This window comes from Equus asinus, chromosome 20 (assembly GCF_041296235.1).
Source record: "Equus asinus isolate D_3611 breed Donkey chromosome 20, EquAss-T2T_v2, whole genome shotgun sequence".
Taxonomy (NCBI): Eukaryota; Metazoa; Chordata; class Mammalia; order Perissodactyla; family Equidae; genus Equus; species Equus asinus.
The window spans coordinates 90,750,908-90,768,818 of NC_091809.1; the positions used below are offsets into that span (position 1 = coordinate 90,750,908).

Genomic DNA, 17,911 nt, shown 5'->3' on the forward strand with positions numbered 1-17,911 from the left:
CCTATGTAATTTTATTGTATGTTCATATGTTTTAGTAATTTGTTTTTAAACCAGAAGGAGTTGAGGCAAAGAAAAATGAAGCCCTTTCACAGGAAATCTTCAACTCTTGAAATGTTAAAGATCTGTCTTTAGGTGTGTCATTTGAAAAATGGAAATAATGAGGATTCTCATTGTGAGGAGCGGGTCTTTTAGGATTGTTCAGGTTCTGTGACTTTTTTGTTCAGATACTGAGGCTTTTTTGTGGTCATTGAATATTGTTGTTTTTTCAGTTCATCAAGCGCATTCTGCTTTGTGATTTTGGTCCATGCATCAGGGATTTCACCTGTACCTATAAATTTCAGCTGATATCTTTCTTCTAGTTTTGATCTGAAGTGACAGACAAACCATTTCCAGTATGGCTGGGTGGATGAGTCTGGGGTGATGCTCCATGTGGCATACTCCCCTCCTGCCTGTCGATAGTTCTTATATGGGTATTTCTGGACATCTTCCAAAATGAAAAAACAATCACTTGCTACGTTACTAGTACAGAACTCAATGGCAAAGTGGTCTGTTCCAACCCTTTTCCAGCCACTGACAGCCTGAGAACGGTGGAAGGGAACACTGTGGTCTCCGTCATGTGCAGGTAATGTGTTTGTACAAATTGCTTTACAGAAGGGACACTGTTTCCAGCAGCCACCCAGATGTTTAGAGAGCATTTCCTCGATTTCAGGAGCCATTTTCTCTGCAGACATACTCAAGTAGTTCTGTTCTGCTCTCTTCATTGCAGGATCCAAAGCTTCAGTCATGGCTTTTTTGAGAAACTCAGTATCTTTTATCTCCTGGTGTTCAATGCTTATTAAATCTTTTCGTGGAAAGATCAAGTTACTCCCCAGGTGATCACAGAACAAAACCAACCACTCAGACACAGTGCTGCTTTTATCTACAGCTAGTGCTATGGATTCATGAATAGCTGAGAGGATGGCATTCTTTATGTCATCTAAACTTACTTGTAAGAAAGTCTTCATTTTTTCCCTTCCAATGTCTGAGCAATATCTTTCAATATGGCTTTTAATGTAATTCCTAAAAAATAAGTCTGGATCATGAATGTACTGCCAGTAATTATCAAAATTTTCTTCCTCTGCCAGAGAGATGAGAATGTGTTTTTCCAGGTTAGCTCTGTTTCCATTGAATGCGGGGCAGGTAGCTCGTATGTCCCCAGCAATGTTAGGGACCATTTTTTTCCTTATGGTGATGGAAATAGCAGGAGTGAGTTTTTCCCACAGAAAATCAACAAATGTTTTGATTGAGGTTGCTCCCTGACAAGAGATCTTAAAACTCATGAAGAAATCATCTTTTTTGCTTTGGAGATAGTTTACAGGATCATTTGCTCTCTTGAATGCCTCATGCATCTCGTTAAATTTCTTTGATGCTCTTTGGAATAAATGCAAGGTTAAGTCAATTTTATAATCACTCGTAAATGTGTATCTTTCCCCAGTGGGTGCAGATTTCACCTCCTCATCTATTATTCTCAGGATTTCGTGGAAATAACTAGGGTTGTAATCGCGTTGTTGCTTCTGAATGTTATTAATAGTTTCAGTGAATCTTGAAAGAATGCGGTCAGTAGTCATCTTTATGGATTCTTTATCAGAGACCTCTAATTGCCTTTTAAGTACAAAGTATTTCTTGGTCATTTTGACATGTTTCTCATAGGTGATTTGAAACTTTTCTCCTGAACTTCTCTTCAGTATGTCCCCCATGTTTTTCTCCTGTTTGAAATGATTCAAAAGGATATCTTCAGAATCCACATCTATGTCAGGCTTTGTGATTGGAGGGAGCGTTGAGGACACATCATAGACCCATTTTTTCCAAAGTTGATCGAATTTCCCACGTAGCTCTTCCTCACTCAGTTGTTTGTCCTCCACAGTTAAAGCCAACTCTCGGCTTCTTTCTAATAATTCTTTTTCATAACCTGACATTTGGTTATCCAGTTCTTCTTGACCTTTTTTAAAACTAATAAGTTCATTGGCTTTTCTTTGGCTGTCTGAAATAAGTGCCTCTTTCAGGATTATTAGCTTATGTTCAAAATTTGCTTTCCACTGAACCAGTATTTCACTATCTGGGTCCTCATTAAAATATTTCTCCAATTCTTGCTTGATGGCTTCATATTTTTCTGTAACTGGAGCCTCGAATGTGCTTGTCCTGAATGTCTGGATTTTTCCATTCTGAATCTGGTTTACCAGCTTGTTCTGCAAGCTCAGCACATGACTTCTCAGCTCCCAGGTCCAGTTGTTATACATGGTTTCCAATTTTCTCATGGCCATGACCTCTCGGGTGTTCCTGAAACTGAAAATAAAGTTCTCAGTCAACCAGGCCCTCCACAAGTCTTGAACTCGGAATTTTACATCTGATATCTTCATGATACTTCTGCTGTTTTTCTCTTTGGCAGTCTCAAGAATTCTACTTTTCAGTTCCTGGACATTGTGGCTGTAGCGAGGATTGGGAGGCGCCATAGGCGGATTGCCATCCCAGAGATGAGCAAAGTAGTAGACATGAGTATTGGCATCAAACTTGATGACATCACTAAAGTGGGTTACATCTGAGCACTGCTCTTGTTCAGCCGCTGTTGCTGTTATTTCATCTAGTTTCTGCTCTAGCCGCCTTCGTCCTTCCATTGTTTGGTCTTTAGCTGTAACTTCCCCCACATTCTGATGGATAAAGAAGCATCTTGGAGAGATCTTTACTTGTTTCATCCTCAGAAAGGCTTGGACAGCTATTTGTAGAATATCTTGCATTTCTGATGGATTTTCCCCGAAAATATTGATCAGAGTCAAGTTTCCAAGTCCAATGACAAAGGATGCCAACTCATTGTCACGATTCTGGGATATATTGCTGAGTTCTGGGGCCCGAAGTCCTTCTGTGTCCACAATAAGCATAAAGTCAAAGCCAAGTTCGTCCATGAATGTCTCTTCCACCTTCAGGAGCTGCATGTAGGCCCCCCGAGTACACCTCCCAGCACTGACAGTGAACTGCAGCCCAAAAAGGGCATTCAGCAGGGTGGACTTTCCTGAGCTCTGCAGGCCAAGGACAGAGAGAACAAAGAGCCGTTTGTCTCCAAGTTTCTCAGCAACCTTGTCAAAAACAGCTGCCACCCACTTTAGAGGCACATAGGAAGCATCCCCATCCATCAGCTCGATGGGAACACCGGCTATCATCAGCTCTGCAGCAATCTGGGGAAAGGAGAGAAAAAGGACGTCTTTGGTGGGGGAAGCTTCCTCCAGAGCTTCATAGATCTGGCCAACTTCTCTGAGAAGCTGCTCAATACCCAAGGTACAGTTAGTAATCTCTGCAGAGATAGCTTCTATCTCATTTTGCCACTCTTCCAGGTTGTTCCTCTTTGGTGCATTTTGCTTTTCTGTTTGTATCTGTGACCATAAAGTCTTTGTCTTTTCATTCAGTTTTTCCAAGTGTCCTGTGGTTAGGTTGTCCAAAAACATGCTAAGCCATTGCAGGAAGTAGAGTTTGGTGAGAGTTTTTGATTGTTTTTTGAGAATCTCAAGGACACATTGCATTAAATCATTGAGAGGAAAGGCTCTATTCAGCTGTTGATGCCGTATATTTTGTTTATCTGTCTCAGTCTCACTCTTCTGTTGCTCAATGCTCCGATTCCCTTTTTCTCTCAGATGATAGAGTTCTTTGTCCTTTCTACACCAACGGTGCCATAGTTCTCCCTGAAGGGGTAGGAAGCTTTCCTTCATCTGAGATATCTTTGTGTCTCTTAACAAGGCCATTAGAACCTCTGCCTTTTCTTTGGCTTCCTTGCAATCTCTCTGGTCTTCATCAATAAGGAATCCTTGCTTGCGAGCAATCTGGGCACAGTCCTCTAAGTTGAGAGCCGTGCCAGAGAGCTCTAGAAAACGTTTGATTGTAGTTGTGAGCTCCTGTGTTAATTCTGCCTCATTTCTGTTCCGGAGCCCAATTTTCACTCTTTGGACAGAATTATTGGCCATGGTTCTTTCTTTGTCATCAAGCAAACAGATCAAAGGTTTTGATGACTGCCACAGGTCACAGACAACTTTTTGGTTTTCTTTATTGTCATCAGAAATTGACATGAGGATCACAATGAGAGAAGAGACCTCCTGCAGGAAGGTGAGTTGCTTCTCATGTTCCCTTGCATCTCCGTGAAGATTGATGAAGGTCAAGCAGTTGTCAAATCCGTCGTCATCCTCCCCCCCAGGACAGAACCAGCAGACTTCCACCACACCTTCCATCAAAAGACAGTCTTTTCTGCTCTCTCTGCAATGTCGATGAAAAAAGACATCATGTTTACGTTTACTGAGAAGACAGTTCATGATCTGAGATTTGGAAGCAGAGAAGCCATTTCCAACTCTAATAAATGACACAATGGGGGTAGAGACATGACACATCTGCTGATTGTTGTAATTGGTCTTCTCCTCCTTTGGTGATTTCTTTGCTTCCTGCCAGCTTTTTCTAATTTGACTCAGAGACCAGAGAGAGAATTCAATTTGTGAATTGCAGGGATTAGGTATGAGAAGGGGGAGGGCAAACTGACAAATGGAAAGTTTGGTCAAAATATATTGTCTGACAAAATCATCTGCACAGTGAAGAACTGCCATCTGGATATCCATAGGGTGAATATGGGGCCTGGGATTAGTGGCTGAAGGATTAGTAGGATTATCACTATCTTCAAAAATGTATTCATATGGATCACAAGCCTCATTTTCCTGATTTGAGGCTTCTGGATAGACTTGACTCTCTATGTTTGCTTCGTCTTTGAGGACCAGGTATCTCAGCCTATAATCCAGCACCATTAACTTCTGCAGGAAATAGAAAGGAAGCTCACGTTCAGACCTGGGCTGGGTATTGTACACAGAAGTCTTGTGGATCAGATGGAAATTAGCTTTGCTCATCCTTTTTGGGTAGTAATGTTCTAGGCCTAGACGCTGGAGTAATTCTAGGAAAGCTCCATTTTCTATGACCTCTGATTTGCTATTTTCATTGTCATGTGGTTCACGGGGCTGTTTCTTTTCATGGAAGAGATTTTGCAGTTGCTTTTTCACCTCACCCATTTGCAATGAAAAGACAATGGCTTCATATTTACCATCAATGAGCAATCTTAAGTTTTTCTCTAGGTTTTCCCAATCATCAGGTTTTTCCAACTTTTCTCCAAGTTTGGTGAGGACATGTACAACTTCTTTTGACAAAGATTGTCCCATGTGATGCCTTATGAGTGCCAAGCATTGTGTCTTCTCCTCTAGCGAAACAGCTGTGTCTCTAACAGTAGCCGTCAGACCTGTGAGCACCAGGAATCCTTGAGCCCTGTAGCTGCAAATGCTTTTGAGCTCCTGGTATTTATCTTGGGCAGTTTGCATTTCAGTCAGCAGGAAGTCTAACTCATCACAGCCCAGGAGATATCTAAAAGTATTGTTTACCACATGATATCCTGCACCAGCAGCAATGGAAAGTAGCAAGAGCCATGTGTCTGGCTGCCCTTGTTCTCGGAGGTAATTCAACAAGCAGCCAAGAGAGAAGCTGACCTCATAAGTGGCCTTCCTTTGAGCTTCCTCAACTATTTCTGGGGATTCAGATTTGGCAGTCACTGCCATGAGTTCATTCTTGGTTACGTTTAAGATTTTAATGAATTCAGAAAATTGGGAGATGTTGATGTGCTCTTGCTCAGACTCTGATTGGAGGATCCACTGCATGATAGAATGAGCCTGAGGAAAGTTTGTCACTCTGCTCCTGTGAGGATATAGAAGTCTGCGCAACTCAGATTTAATAAATGTGGCTTCATAAATTGAAGACTTTTTGCAAAAGTTAGCAGTGTTTACCAGAAAATTCTGCAGATCCAAATCTGTGAGGCATATGTTAGTCCAAGTGTCAAAACTTTTTGTTTCTTGACTCAACAGTTGCGTGATATTTATGAGTTTTTTAAGGTGCTCTTCAGGATCAGATATGTCCCAGGATTTTACATCATCGAGGAAAAGCCTCTCCTCCTTCCCCACACTCAGTAATTCTTCTCCATCATTGATCTGGGCAGTGATGCCAGTCAGAGCAGTGTAGCTGTCTTTCAGGCAGGTAGCTAGTTGAAGAGGATCCTTAAAATCACTTCTGTGGCTGGAGAGGATGATGTCCCAAACAGGCACCAGCTGAAGTCCCCGGTCAATGACACACCAGGTTTGATTACTGGCAACTAAGCCAGCTTTCCACTGCAGAAGACCATTTGCTTCTGGAGGGCCACCTGTCTGGGCCATACATAATTGGATCTTCATTTGGAGACTTTGGAAGCTTGTGCTCTGAGAGGCTGCTTCTAAATAAGAGCCTAACACATCCACACCTGCAGGAACTTTCACTCCAAAACCACTGTAGCTGCCCCTTATGTAAATATCCAGGGTTTCTGCTGACTGCTGCTTCACTTCTGCCAGCTGCTCACTTTGGAATCCTTCCGCAACGGCTTTCCACCAGTAGATTCCTCCCAGGTGCAGAGGGCCCTGATTAGCGTGAGAGCCAAACCTGTGGAAGAAGGCTTCGGTCCTGCGTCTCAGCAAGGGATGTCTGACTGGGCCTGTATGCTGACCCAGAAGGTCTTCAATACATTTCAATTCCTGGAGAGCAGCCTTGGAGAACTGGAGCTGATCAATGGGAAAATAGCACGAGGCCAGTGGGACATAGTGGAACTTGGTTGAGCAGAAATAAGAGGGTTCAGAAGGTAATTGTTGGGTTCCCTTGGGTTCTGACTGTTCACTGTGATCCATACCAGCTTCCAGACTAAATATCCAACCTCTGCCCTTGGATAAGGTAGTAAAAAAGAATGAAGAAAGCCTACATCATCTATAGGATTCCATAAAAGAACAAAAATTGGAATAAGGGTTCCAGAGGAGAGGAGGAGGAGAAGGGTGCAGAAAGTTTATTTCAAGAAATAATAGCTGAGAACTTCCCATCTTGGGGAGAGACTTCAACATCCAAGTTCACAAAGCTAATAGAGCACCCTATTATTTCAATGCAAAAAAGAGCTTCTCCAAGACACATTATAATGAAAGTGTCAAAAATCAAAAATAGAGAATCCTGAAAACAGCCAGGGAAAAAAATGATTGTAACCTACAAAGGAATCCCCACTAGTCTATTAGTACATTTTTCAGCAGAAACCCTACAGTGGAGCTTAGAGTGGAATGAAATGTTCAAAGTGTTGAAAGAAAAGAATTGCCACCCAAGAATACTCTGTCTGGCAAAGCTATCCTTCAGATATTAAGGAGAAATAAATACTTTCCCAGACAAACAAAAGCTGAGGGAGTTCATTACCACTAGATGTGCCTTGAATGAAATGCTAAAAGGAGTACTGCAAGCTGAAATGAAAAGAGGCTAATTAGTGACATGTAAACATGCAAAAGCATACAACACACTAGTAAAAGTAAACACTTAGAAAAATGTAATTCTGTAATAAGATGGTGTATTATCCACTTAGCTCTAGTAAAAATGTTAAAAGAAAAGTGTATTAAAAGTAACTAATTATTCATGAATACACAATATAAAAGGAAGTAAATTATGACATGAAAAATATAAGAAGGAAGAGTAATACGATGGAGCGTTGGTAGATGATCAAAATTAAGCTGCTATCCACTTAACATGGATTGTTTTATCTATGAGAGGTTTTATGTACACCTCATGATAACCACAAAGCAGAAAGCTAGAGTAGATTCACAAAATATTCAGAATGGGGAAAGAGTGCATACCACCACAGAAAATCTGCAATTTACAAAGTTAGGCAAAAACAGAATAAAAAAGAAACAATGGAAATACAAAACAATAAGAAAGCAATGAATAAGATGGCATCACTAAGTCCTTACATATCAATAACTACTCTAAATATAAATGTATGGACTTCACCGATCAAAAGGCACAGAATGGCTAGATTGATGAAAAAACAAGACCCAATTATATGATGCCTACAAGAGATTCACATCAGCTTTAAGGAGACACATAGGCTCCAAATGAAGAGATGGACAAGATAGGCCATACCAGTGGAAACCAAAAGAAGGTGGGGTTAGCTATACTTATATCAGATGAAACAAACTTTAAGTCAAAAACGGTAACAAAGAAGGTCAATATATAATTATAAAGTGGTCACTTCATCAAGAAGATAGAACAATCATAAATATACATGAACCCAAAATTAGAGCACCTAAATATAGAAAGAAAATACTATCAGATCTGAAGGGATAAATAGGCAACAATACAATAATAGTCAGACTTCATACTACACATTCAGCAATGGGTAGATCATCTAGACAGAAAATCAATAAGGAAACAACTAACAATTAGAGAAGGAGCTGACTACTCAACAGTGTAGATGGAAGCAAGAAGAAAGTGAAATGGAATCTTTAGTCTATTGAAAGAAAATAGCTGACAAACTAGGATTCTATACACAGTGAGGTATCCTTAAAGAATTACGGTGGAAAAACTGTAATTAAAAACAGCAAATTGCCAGAACTTGCCACTAGGAAATTGATATTGAAGGAACTACTAAGGTGTGTTTTTCAGGGAAGGAAAATGTCACCAATGGAAGGTCAGAGATGTAGGAAAAAATGATGAGCAACAAAATAAGTAAATATACAGATAAACCTATGTAGATATATAAAACAGTGGGGTTTAAAATATATGATAACAATTGATGGGGTGTGTGGCCACATGGACTTAAACTGCCCCCAGGTCCTCGCAGTATTAGTGGGCTGAGTCAAATATTCTATTGATTTTGATATCTTTTATTAAGTCAAGTATACATGCTGCAATTTCTAGTATACTCTCTAAATAGAAGATTAAAAGAATGTGTACCTATCAACTAAGAGAAAACACTTGATTATACAACTTATCAAAATTTGGGGGATATAGTGAAAATAGTGCTTAAAGTGAAATTTATAGCATTGAATTCATGGATTAGAAAAGAATAAAGATCTGAAATTGGATAATCAAGAATCAAGAAACTAAGCTTCCAACTTAGGAAACAAAGAAAGAATCAAATGCAAATATGCAGGAGAAAAGAAATAATGAAAATTAAAGCAGAAATCGATGAAATTGAATACAGGAAATCAGTAGAGAAAATAAACGAAATGAAAATTTGGGTCTTAAAAAAGATCAAGAAAAGTTACAAGCCAGACTAACTAAGAAAAAAAGAGAAGACATGAATTACTAATATCAGAAATTAAGTAGGGGTTGTGAATGCTTATTTTATAGAACTTAAGAGGATAAAAAAAAGGACTATGAACAACTCTATGCCCACAAATTTGATAACCTATTTGAAATAGGCCAATTCTTTGAAAGACACAATTCACTCTAATTTACATGTGGAGAAATAGTTAATTTGAGCAGGCCTATGCCTATTAAAAAGTTGAATGAATAATTAACAACCTCCAAAACAGAAAGCATCAAGACCAGATGGGTTCACTGGTGAATTCTACGAAGCATTTAAAGAATTTGTACCAATTATTTACAATGTCTTTCAGAGAACAAAAGCAGAGGGAATACTTCCTATTTCGTTCTATGAGGTCAGCATTACCCTAATAGCAAAACCAGACAACGACATCACAAGAAAGGAGAACTATAAACCTATATCTTTCATGAACAAAATATAAGCAAATTAAATCCAACGTATAAAATAATTATCCAGCACAACCGATGAGATTTATCTCAGGTACACAAAGTTGGTTCAACATTTGAAAATCAATTAATATACTACGTCACAACAGACTAAGAAGAAAAATCACGTGATGATATCAATAGATGGAGAAAAAGCATTTGACAAAATCTAAAACTCACTCATTATAAAAACTCTCTGCAAACTAGGAATACAGAGGAACACCCTAAACTTGGTAAAGGGCATTTATCCCCTTAAGCAGAGTGAGGGGGAAAGTAACCATTTTGAAACAGGCCAGAGTATTCTCTTTTTCTTAGTAAGTCTTTCCCTCAAGAGAAACTATTACCAGAGCCTAAAATAGTGGGATTGTTTTCAGGCTAAAACTGACCTGAGGAAAGGAAATACCAAAGTCCAGTCTACTCTAGTGTTCCACCTGGGGGAATAAAAATACCCAACTCCAGCCCAGTCTAGCCATTATCTCCCATCTAAGGGAGTAAAAGAAACTGGGAAGCATTCATGAAGTTCCCAGTCCAGAGGCACAGGTTCACTAAAAGAGAGACTTAATCATAGGACTATAGAACACTTCCCTTCACGACCCCACCTCACCACTACATTACTAAAGGCCTATTTGCATCAGCTCCTTTTACCCAGAACATCATGTCCATCAAGAAAAAATTATAAGGCATATCAGAAGACAAAAAACACAGTTTGAAGAGATAGAGCAAGCATCAGAACCAGACTCAGATATCAAATAGATGTTGGAATTATCAGAATGGGAATTTAAAATAACTGTGATTAATATCCTAAGGCTTCTAATGGATTAAGTAGGAGGCATACAAGAATAGATGGACAGTGTAAGCAGAGGGATGGAAATTCTAAGAAAGAATAAAGAAGAAATGTCAGAGATAAAAAACACTGCGTTAGAAATGAAGATTGTCCTTGACAGGCTCATTAGTAGACTGGATACAGCTGAGAGAAGAATCTCTGAGCTTGACACTATTTCAGCAGAAACTTCCAAAACTGAAAAAGCAAATAGAAACAGACTGAAAAAAGGAACCCAGAACAAAGTATCCAAGAACTGTGGGACAATTACATAAGGTGTAACATATGCATAATGCGAATACCAAAAAAGAAAGAAAGATAGAAAAGAGCAGAAGAAAAAAATGGTGAAATAATGACTAGGATTTTCCTCAAATTAGAATCAGACATTAAATTACAGATCCAGTAACCAGAACACCAAGCAGGATAAATGTCCCCCCAAATCATACCTGGGCATATTGTATTCAAACTGATGAAAATTACAGACAGAAAAATTTTGAATGAAACCAGAGGAAAAACACCTCATCTATAGAGGAGGAAAGATATGAACTCCATCTGAATTCTCCTCAGAAACCATGTCAGCAAGAAGACACTCGAGTGAAATTTTTAAAAAACTCACCAAGAATTCTGTACCCTGAAAAATATCCCTCAAAAGTGAAGGAGAAATAAACACTATCTCAGACTAACAAAAATTGAGGCTGTTTATTGCCAGTAGAAAAGCCTTGCAGAAAAATTGTTAAAAAAATTTTAATAGTTTAGAGAGGAATTTAGAGAGAAAGAAAGTGATATTCAGATCTACATAAAGAAAGGAAGAGCATGGAAGAAGGAATAAGTAAGGTAAAATAACTCCTTTTTCATAGTCTTAATGGATCTAATAGTTATTTGTTCAAAAATAATAATGGGAACAACACATTTGATTACGTAGGCTTATGTATATGTTTCATGTGAGTATGAATATGCTATGCATGCTTATAGATAAGTGAAATAAATGATCGCAATGACGTAAGGGCTAGAATGGTGGAATTAGGATTTTTTTATTATAAGGTACTTGCACTTGCACTAGCCATGAAGCAGTTTAGCACTACTCAAAAGTGGACTTAGATTAGTTGCATCTTTCAGAGGATAGAAGCAGAAGGAATATTTCCTAATTCATTCTTTGACATCAGTATTACCCTGAAACCAAAACCAGAGAAGACATATCGAGAGAAGAAAACTACTGGGTAATATCTCTCATGAACATAGATGCAAAAACTCCCCAACAAAATCCTAGCAAATTAAACCCAACAATGTATAAAGGGAATTATACACCATGACCAAGTGGGATTTATCTCAGGTATGCAAGGCTGATTCCATATTCCAAAATCAATTAATGTAATACATCATATCAACAAGCTAAAGAAGAAAAATCACATGGTCATATCCATAGATGAAAAAAAGCATTTGACAAAATCTAACACCCACTCATTATGAACTCTCAGCAATCTAGAAGTAGATAGGAACTTCCTAAACTTGATAAAGGACATTTGCAAGAACTCTACAGCTTACATCATACTTAATGGTGAGTAACTAGAAGATTTCCCCTAAAATCAGGAATAGGGAAAAATGTCCCCTCTCACCACTATTATTCAACAATCCTACTGGAACTCTTAGATAATGGATTAAGATAAGAAAATAAAATAAAAGCTATACAGCTTGGGAAGAAAGAAATAAAACTGTGTTTATTTGCAGATGACATGATTATCTATGTAGAAAATCCAAAAGAATCAACAACAAAAAACCCCGAACTAGTAGGTTATCATACAAGGATACAGGATACAACTGTTAACACAAAAATGTCAGTTGTTTTCTCATATACAAGCAGTGAACAAATGGAATTTGAAATAAAAAACACAATGCCAATTACATTAGAAACTCCCAAAAGGAAATACTTAGGTATTAATATAACAGAATATGTACAAGAGCTGCATGATGAAAGCTAGAAGACTCTGATGAAGGAAATCAAACAACTAAATAAATGGAGAGATATTGCATGCTTATTGATGGCAAGACTCAATATTTTCAAGATCTCAGTTCTTTCCAGCTTTCTGTATGGGATCAAAGCAATCCCTATTAAAATCCCAGCAAATTATTTTAAGGCTATTGACAAAGTGATTCTAAAGTCTATATGGAGAGCCAAAAACCAAGAATAACTAACTCGATATTGAAAGAGAAGAACAAAGTTGGAAGACTGACACCATCTGACTACTAGACCTAATATAAAGAAACAGTAATCAAGACAGTATGTATTGGTGAAAGAAAGGATAAATAGATCAATAGAACAGAACAGAGAGCCCAGAAAGAGACACACATAATCAATTGACCTTTGACAAAGGAACAAAGGCAATACAATGGAGCAAAGATAGTCTTTTCAAGAAATGGTGCTGGAACACCTGGATACCCATGCCAATCATTTACTACCCTATTGAAAACTCTTCACTCTATGGTGTGATAGAGTGAAAACTCTACCACAATTGCCTTGTGATAAAATTAAAACTTACCGTGGCATTTAAGACCTTTATAATTTAATGAAAACCAATCTTGACAATTCCTTTCACAATCACTCCTTTTCCTTTTCCTAATACTTACCTCACTCTCTTCCCTTAGAAACTACATTCCGCCATCTTCCTTTATTCTCATGGCATTTCTTGACTCTAAATATTACATTGCACGAGCCTCTCCCCACTGTCTCTGCCAGGTGCTCTGTATTCCTTTTGACCTAGTTCAAGTTTCTCCTTATTTGTGAAGCCTTCCATGAATCCTCTAGGTTGGGTTAGTAGCTCTTTTTGCTATGTTATCAATAGTACCTCGTGCTTATATATTACACAGATTTTCAAACTATTTCTTAAATATCTCTTTAGATCATCTACTACCCTTCTTCTCATACTTGTAGCTATTACGGGCCACTGACCATGTCAAATTCATATTTTGTCCATAGCAAGTCTTACAATCTATCCTTGTGTCTCTGTTCCTTTTGGCTTTTTTTTATCATTGTTTCTTTTTCAGTCTCTGTGTCAGTTCTTTTACCTTTTTCTCTCTTTCTCATCTACTTGTCTCCTTCAGGCCAGCTCCTATCTTCAGGTTCTTCCAGAGAAATGTGGATATAGAGCAGGGTCCTTCCCTGAGTCTTTTAGAGTTATGGCTCACAGCTTTAGTCCAGGCTTTGGCTTCCTGTGTGGCAGAGGGCTTGAGTTTAAATAAGGTCAGGAAGTAAAAAAACTGGTTCCACCCTGCTTAATGTTTCTTATTATCTTGTTAAGGCCCAAGGATCTTGAATTATGCGTTTAACCACGACTCAAGTTTAAAAATCATAATAAGAAGAAGACTACTAAATACAAAGTGGGTTGTCCTGGTTGTGTATGTGTGTATGTATGTGTGCGTGTGACCTTGGGTGAGGCATCATGCATGTAAGTCCATTCCATTACCCAGCTGTCTGCAACACTTTCTCCTCTCTTCTACCCACTGCTGTGGAAAGGCTTTCAGTTTTATTTTCCTGTCTCTCTTTCATTTTCCAGAAACAATGCTTTTTATTTTTATTCCTTTTAAGTCAGCAGTGCTTTGGCAAAGATAGAAAACTTTTCCTTATAAGGAAATGTGGCAGTGGATTATAGATCCTGTCTGGCCTTCGTTCTTGGAATTTCAATTTTATCTCTCTAAGTTTCTTTTATGTTCCTAGAAGCAAACATTTTTGCTTGGTCACTACTGTTTTTACATAATATCACCCTAATTATAACTATAATTAGGCATGTCTAACATTACAATAGAGCCTATGAAATTTTTGTGCTTGCGTTTTCTTCCACAAAAGTTTGGTTTTGGATATTATTTGACATCTATCATACAGGAACACTGAAATCTTCCATTACTTTGCCTGCTAAAAGGTGCCTAAGAACTTTAGGCTCCTAAAGAGTTAAAGCAGGTGTGAGTCCATCATATTCTGTGAGAAGCTATCATCAAGATCAGAAAAGGGTTAGATGCAGAAGAGAACAGTAGATAGGAGGGTTACAAAAGAGTCCGAGAGCATTTTTAGGGAGGAATAAAATCTCAATCATGGGTCATTTTACCTTGGCTGAGTTGGGGGACCTTTCCTATAGACACTGTCTCAATGCTTTCTCAGTGACCTCTGCAAACATCTGTTATGCCCTCAGTGACCATATATTCCAATGGTATGCAGGGACCAGCTTGTACTGGCTCATGAGAACCAATTGTTACATTTTCAGGAATTTTGTAAGGCATTTCTTCAGCACGGCCATTAGGAAAAATACATTATATAAGATTCACATAAGCAAAAATAAAGGGAGAAATAAATCCAAGGGCCCAGCCTTCTTCTGGAACAATAAACAAGCAAGAGAAAAAACATCAGAATCAACCTTGTTGGGGCCAGCCCCGCAGCCGAGTGATTAAGCGCGCATGCTCTGCTTTAGCAGCCTGGGGCTTTGCAGGTTCTGGTCCCAGGCGTGGACATGGCACGGCTCATCAGGCCATGCTGAGGAGATATCCCACGTAGCACAACCAGTGTAACCTACAACTAAACTATACAACTATGTATTGGGGGGCTTTGGGGAGAAGAAGAAGAAGAAAAAAGAAGATTGGCAAAAGATGTCAGCTCAGGTGCCAATCCTTAAAAAAAAAAAAAAAAGGAATCAACCTTGTTGAGACTTTGGAAAATAGTCAAAAGTTTACAGCAACAAAATGAATGCTGAATCAAGAAAAAGGCAACTTAAAAATGGGAGGGGAGTGTTATGGTCTTTTTACTTGCCTTTGGCCCACCCTCCTCTCCTGCTTGATGGAGGTCTTGAACATGTCATCCCACATCCCCAGTGTAGGACCCTGGTCCTGCTTCCAAAGGGGGAACAGATCTTGTTCTCAAAGAATTGGGTTTGTCTGTTTGGATCTGTCACAGGGCTATCTAAATGACTGATAACAGGCAGTTTTGCCTTTGTTTTGCCTAACACAGAACTTTCTCAGGGCAGAAAATCAGCCAATTGGGGGACATTCCTTGAAAACAAAGAAGGTAAATAAATGAACAACCTCTACTGTCTGGGAGAAGAGATTAATGTTGAGATAAACAACAGACATGCTGAAAACCTGGGAGGAAAGCCTGTGGAGAGAGATTTTGTCTGGAAATCAAACGTTAAAAAGTTCCCTGTTCATAGAAATTTAGAAAGCCAAGTGCAACCTCAGGGGAGGATATATGCTCAGAAAATTCTTGAGAAGACCCTAAGCTTTTGCCTCTAACTGACATTTAGACTCAGGATAAGCAGAAAGTGAAACCTAAGGCAGACTTGTAAAGGGTCTGGCGGAGCATCAAAAGAATGCTAAACACTGAGTCAATATGCAAAGAGAAGGTTTTGTTTGTTTCAAGCATTCAAGGTAATCTCTATAGACGTGAGCTGATCATAATCTAAAGGAACACATTTCAGGGACTACACATCACAAGTACAGTCTCTAAAGAAAAAAGTAGACTAGACACTAAACAGACATTCACAACCCACAGCAACCAACAAAAACAAACCTTGAGCATGAGGAAGAATATGGTTTCCAGAATTACCACATTATAATATTCACATTGTCCATTTCAACCAAAATTAAAGAGCATGCAAATGATCAAGAAAACATGGGCTGTACACAGAAAAATTAACAGAAACTGTCCATGAGGAAGTAAGTCATAGGACTTACTTGGCAAGGACTTTAAGCAAATTGGCTTAAATATGCTCAAAGAGTTGATAAATAAATGGCAAGCAATAGGATATATTGGAGTATATGAGGAAGGTCTAAAACTAAATCTAATTTTTTTTTTCCAAAAGGGCCTGACATGGCCATTTAGCATGCATTGTATATCTGCTGTAAGCATTTGCTATGTCCCAAAGACAAGAACAAATGGCTTTAAGATAAAGATGCAACTTTCCCCACATTGGCATTTCCTTAAGGCTAAGCATCTCTCCCCAGGCTAGGAATTGATTACTGTGCCCACCCTGTGACCACCCAGCTCAAGACAACAGACAGGCTACCTGCTATCACCACCAGGAAAACAGACCTACTACCTGCTGTGTCCATCAATTGCTGGGCCAACAGAGCAATCTTGTGACTATTGTAAAGGGGGCATTTCAATCATATGTGATACATGCTCTTTGGTGATATATAACCACGCTGTACACCGCCACTTCTTTGGTGCCCTGCCTTCCTTGGGGAAGGAAGGCCCCTGGCTAAGCTACTCCTCAGATCTGACTCATAATAAACTCACCTCAATTTTCATTTGTAGATTGGTTATGGATTATTTTCATTAACAGGGTCTAAAGCAACCATGGGCAGGGTTGAAGGATGCCAGAGGAACAATGTCCCTAAAATAGTGAACATCAATTAAGAGATATAAATTATAAAAAGGGAACAAAAATTTTGGAGTTAATAGTAGAATAACTGAAATGAAGAATTCACTAAGAATTTCAACATCAGATTTGAGCAGACAGAATTAAAATCAGAGAACTTAAAGATTCGTCAATTTAAATTATCTAATCTGAGGAGCAGAAAGACAAAAGAATGAAGAAAAATGAAGAGACCCTATGAAACTTGTGGGATATGAGACCTCGGAAGGAAAAGAGGGAGAGAAAGGGATGTAAAAGAATTTTGAAGAACAATGGCCTAAAAAGTCATAATTTGATAAAATGCATGAATCTACACACTCAAGAAGCTCAATGAACTCCAAAAATCACAAACACAAAAGATCCACACTGAGACACATTAAAATAAAACTTTTAAAAGCCAGAGACAAAGAAAGAATCTTGAAATCAGCAAAAGAGAAGTGAGTCATCATGTACAAGCAAGCCTCAATAAGAATAAAAGCAGATTTCTCAGCAAACCATGGAGGCCAGAAGGCAGTGGGATGACATATTTAAAGTACTGAAAGAAAAAAGACGCTTAGTCAATAATCCTATACCTGGCAAAATCATCATTCACGAATAAAAGAGAAATTAAGACATTGCTAGATAAGCAAATGCTGAGAGAGTTCATCACTAGTAGATATACCTAATAGAAAAGGGTAAAGGGAGTCCTTTGGGTGGAAATGAAAGGACACTAGACAGCAGCTTGAATGCATATGAAGAAATAACACAAGTAAAGGTAACTATTCAGGAAAATATAAGCCAGTATTAGTGTATTTTTGGTTTGTGACTCCATTTTCTTTTCCAATTTGATTGAAAAGACAAATGCACAAAACAATAATTATAAATCTGTGTTAAATGGGCACACAATGTATAAAGATGAAATTTGTGACACAATAACATAAATGGGGAGAGATGGAACAGTGTAGGATCAGAATTTTGCTAATGTAGTATTAATTCAAAATAGATTGTTACAGATTTAGGAGGTTACTTAGAAGTTCCAGCACACCCAATGCTAAAATAACTAAAAAAAAATACAGAAAAGGAAACTGGAAAG

The 17,911-nt window shown here is 38.4% G+C and overlaps 1 protein-coding gene across 9 annotated transcripts in view; it reads right to left on the minus strand.

Annotated features, from left to right (window-relative positions):
* The window catches only part of LOC106825131 (interferon-induced very large GTPase 1-like), a 99,435-nt gene that overhangs the window by 69,545 nt on the left and 11,979 nt on the right, over nt 1-17,911 (minus strand). For 2 of the 9 annotated variants that reach the window (XR_011495846.1, XR_006516021.2), the window contains exon 3: nt 13,508-13,651. The exons of 5 other annotated variants lie outside the window; for them this stretch is intronic. Coding sequence is in view for 1 of the 4 variants with exons in the window: in XM_070490940.1 (XP_070347041.1) it covers nt 189-6,269 (6,081 nt within the window). In the remaining 3 variants the exon portion in view is untranslated. Of the gene's footprint in view, nt 1-155; nt 6,630-13,507; nt 13,652-16,721; nt 16,819-17,911 lie in introns of those variants that run through there. 2 more of the 9 variants (XR_011495847.1, XM_070490940.1) reach the window with 2 other exon arrangements.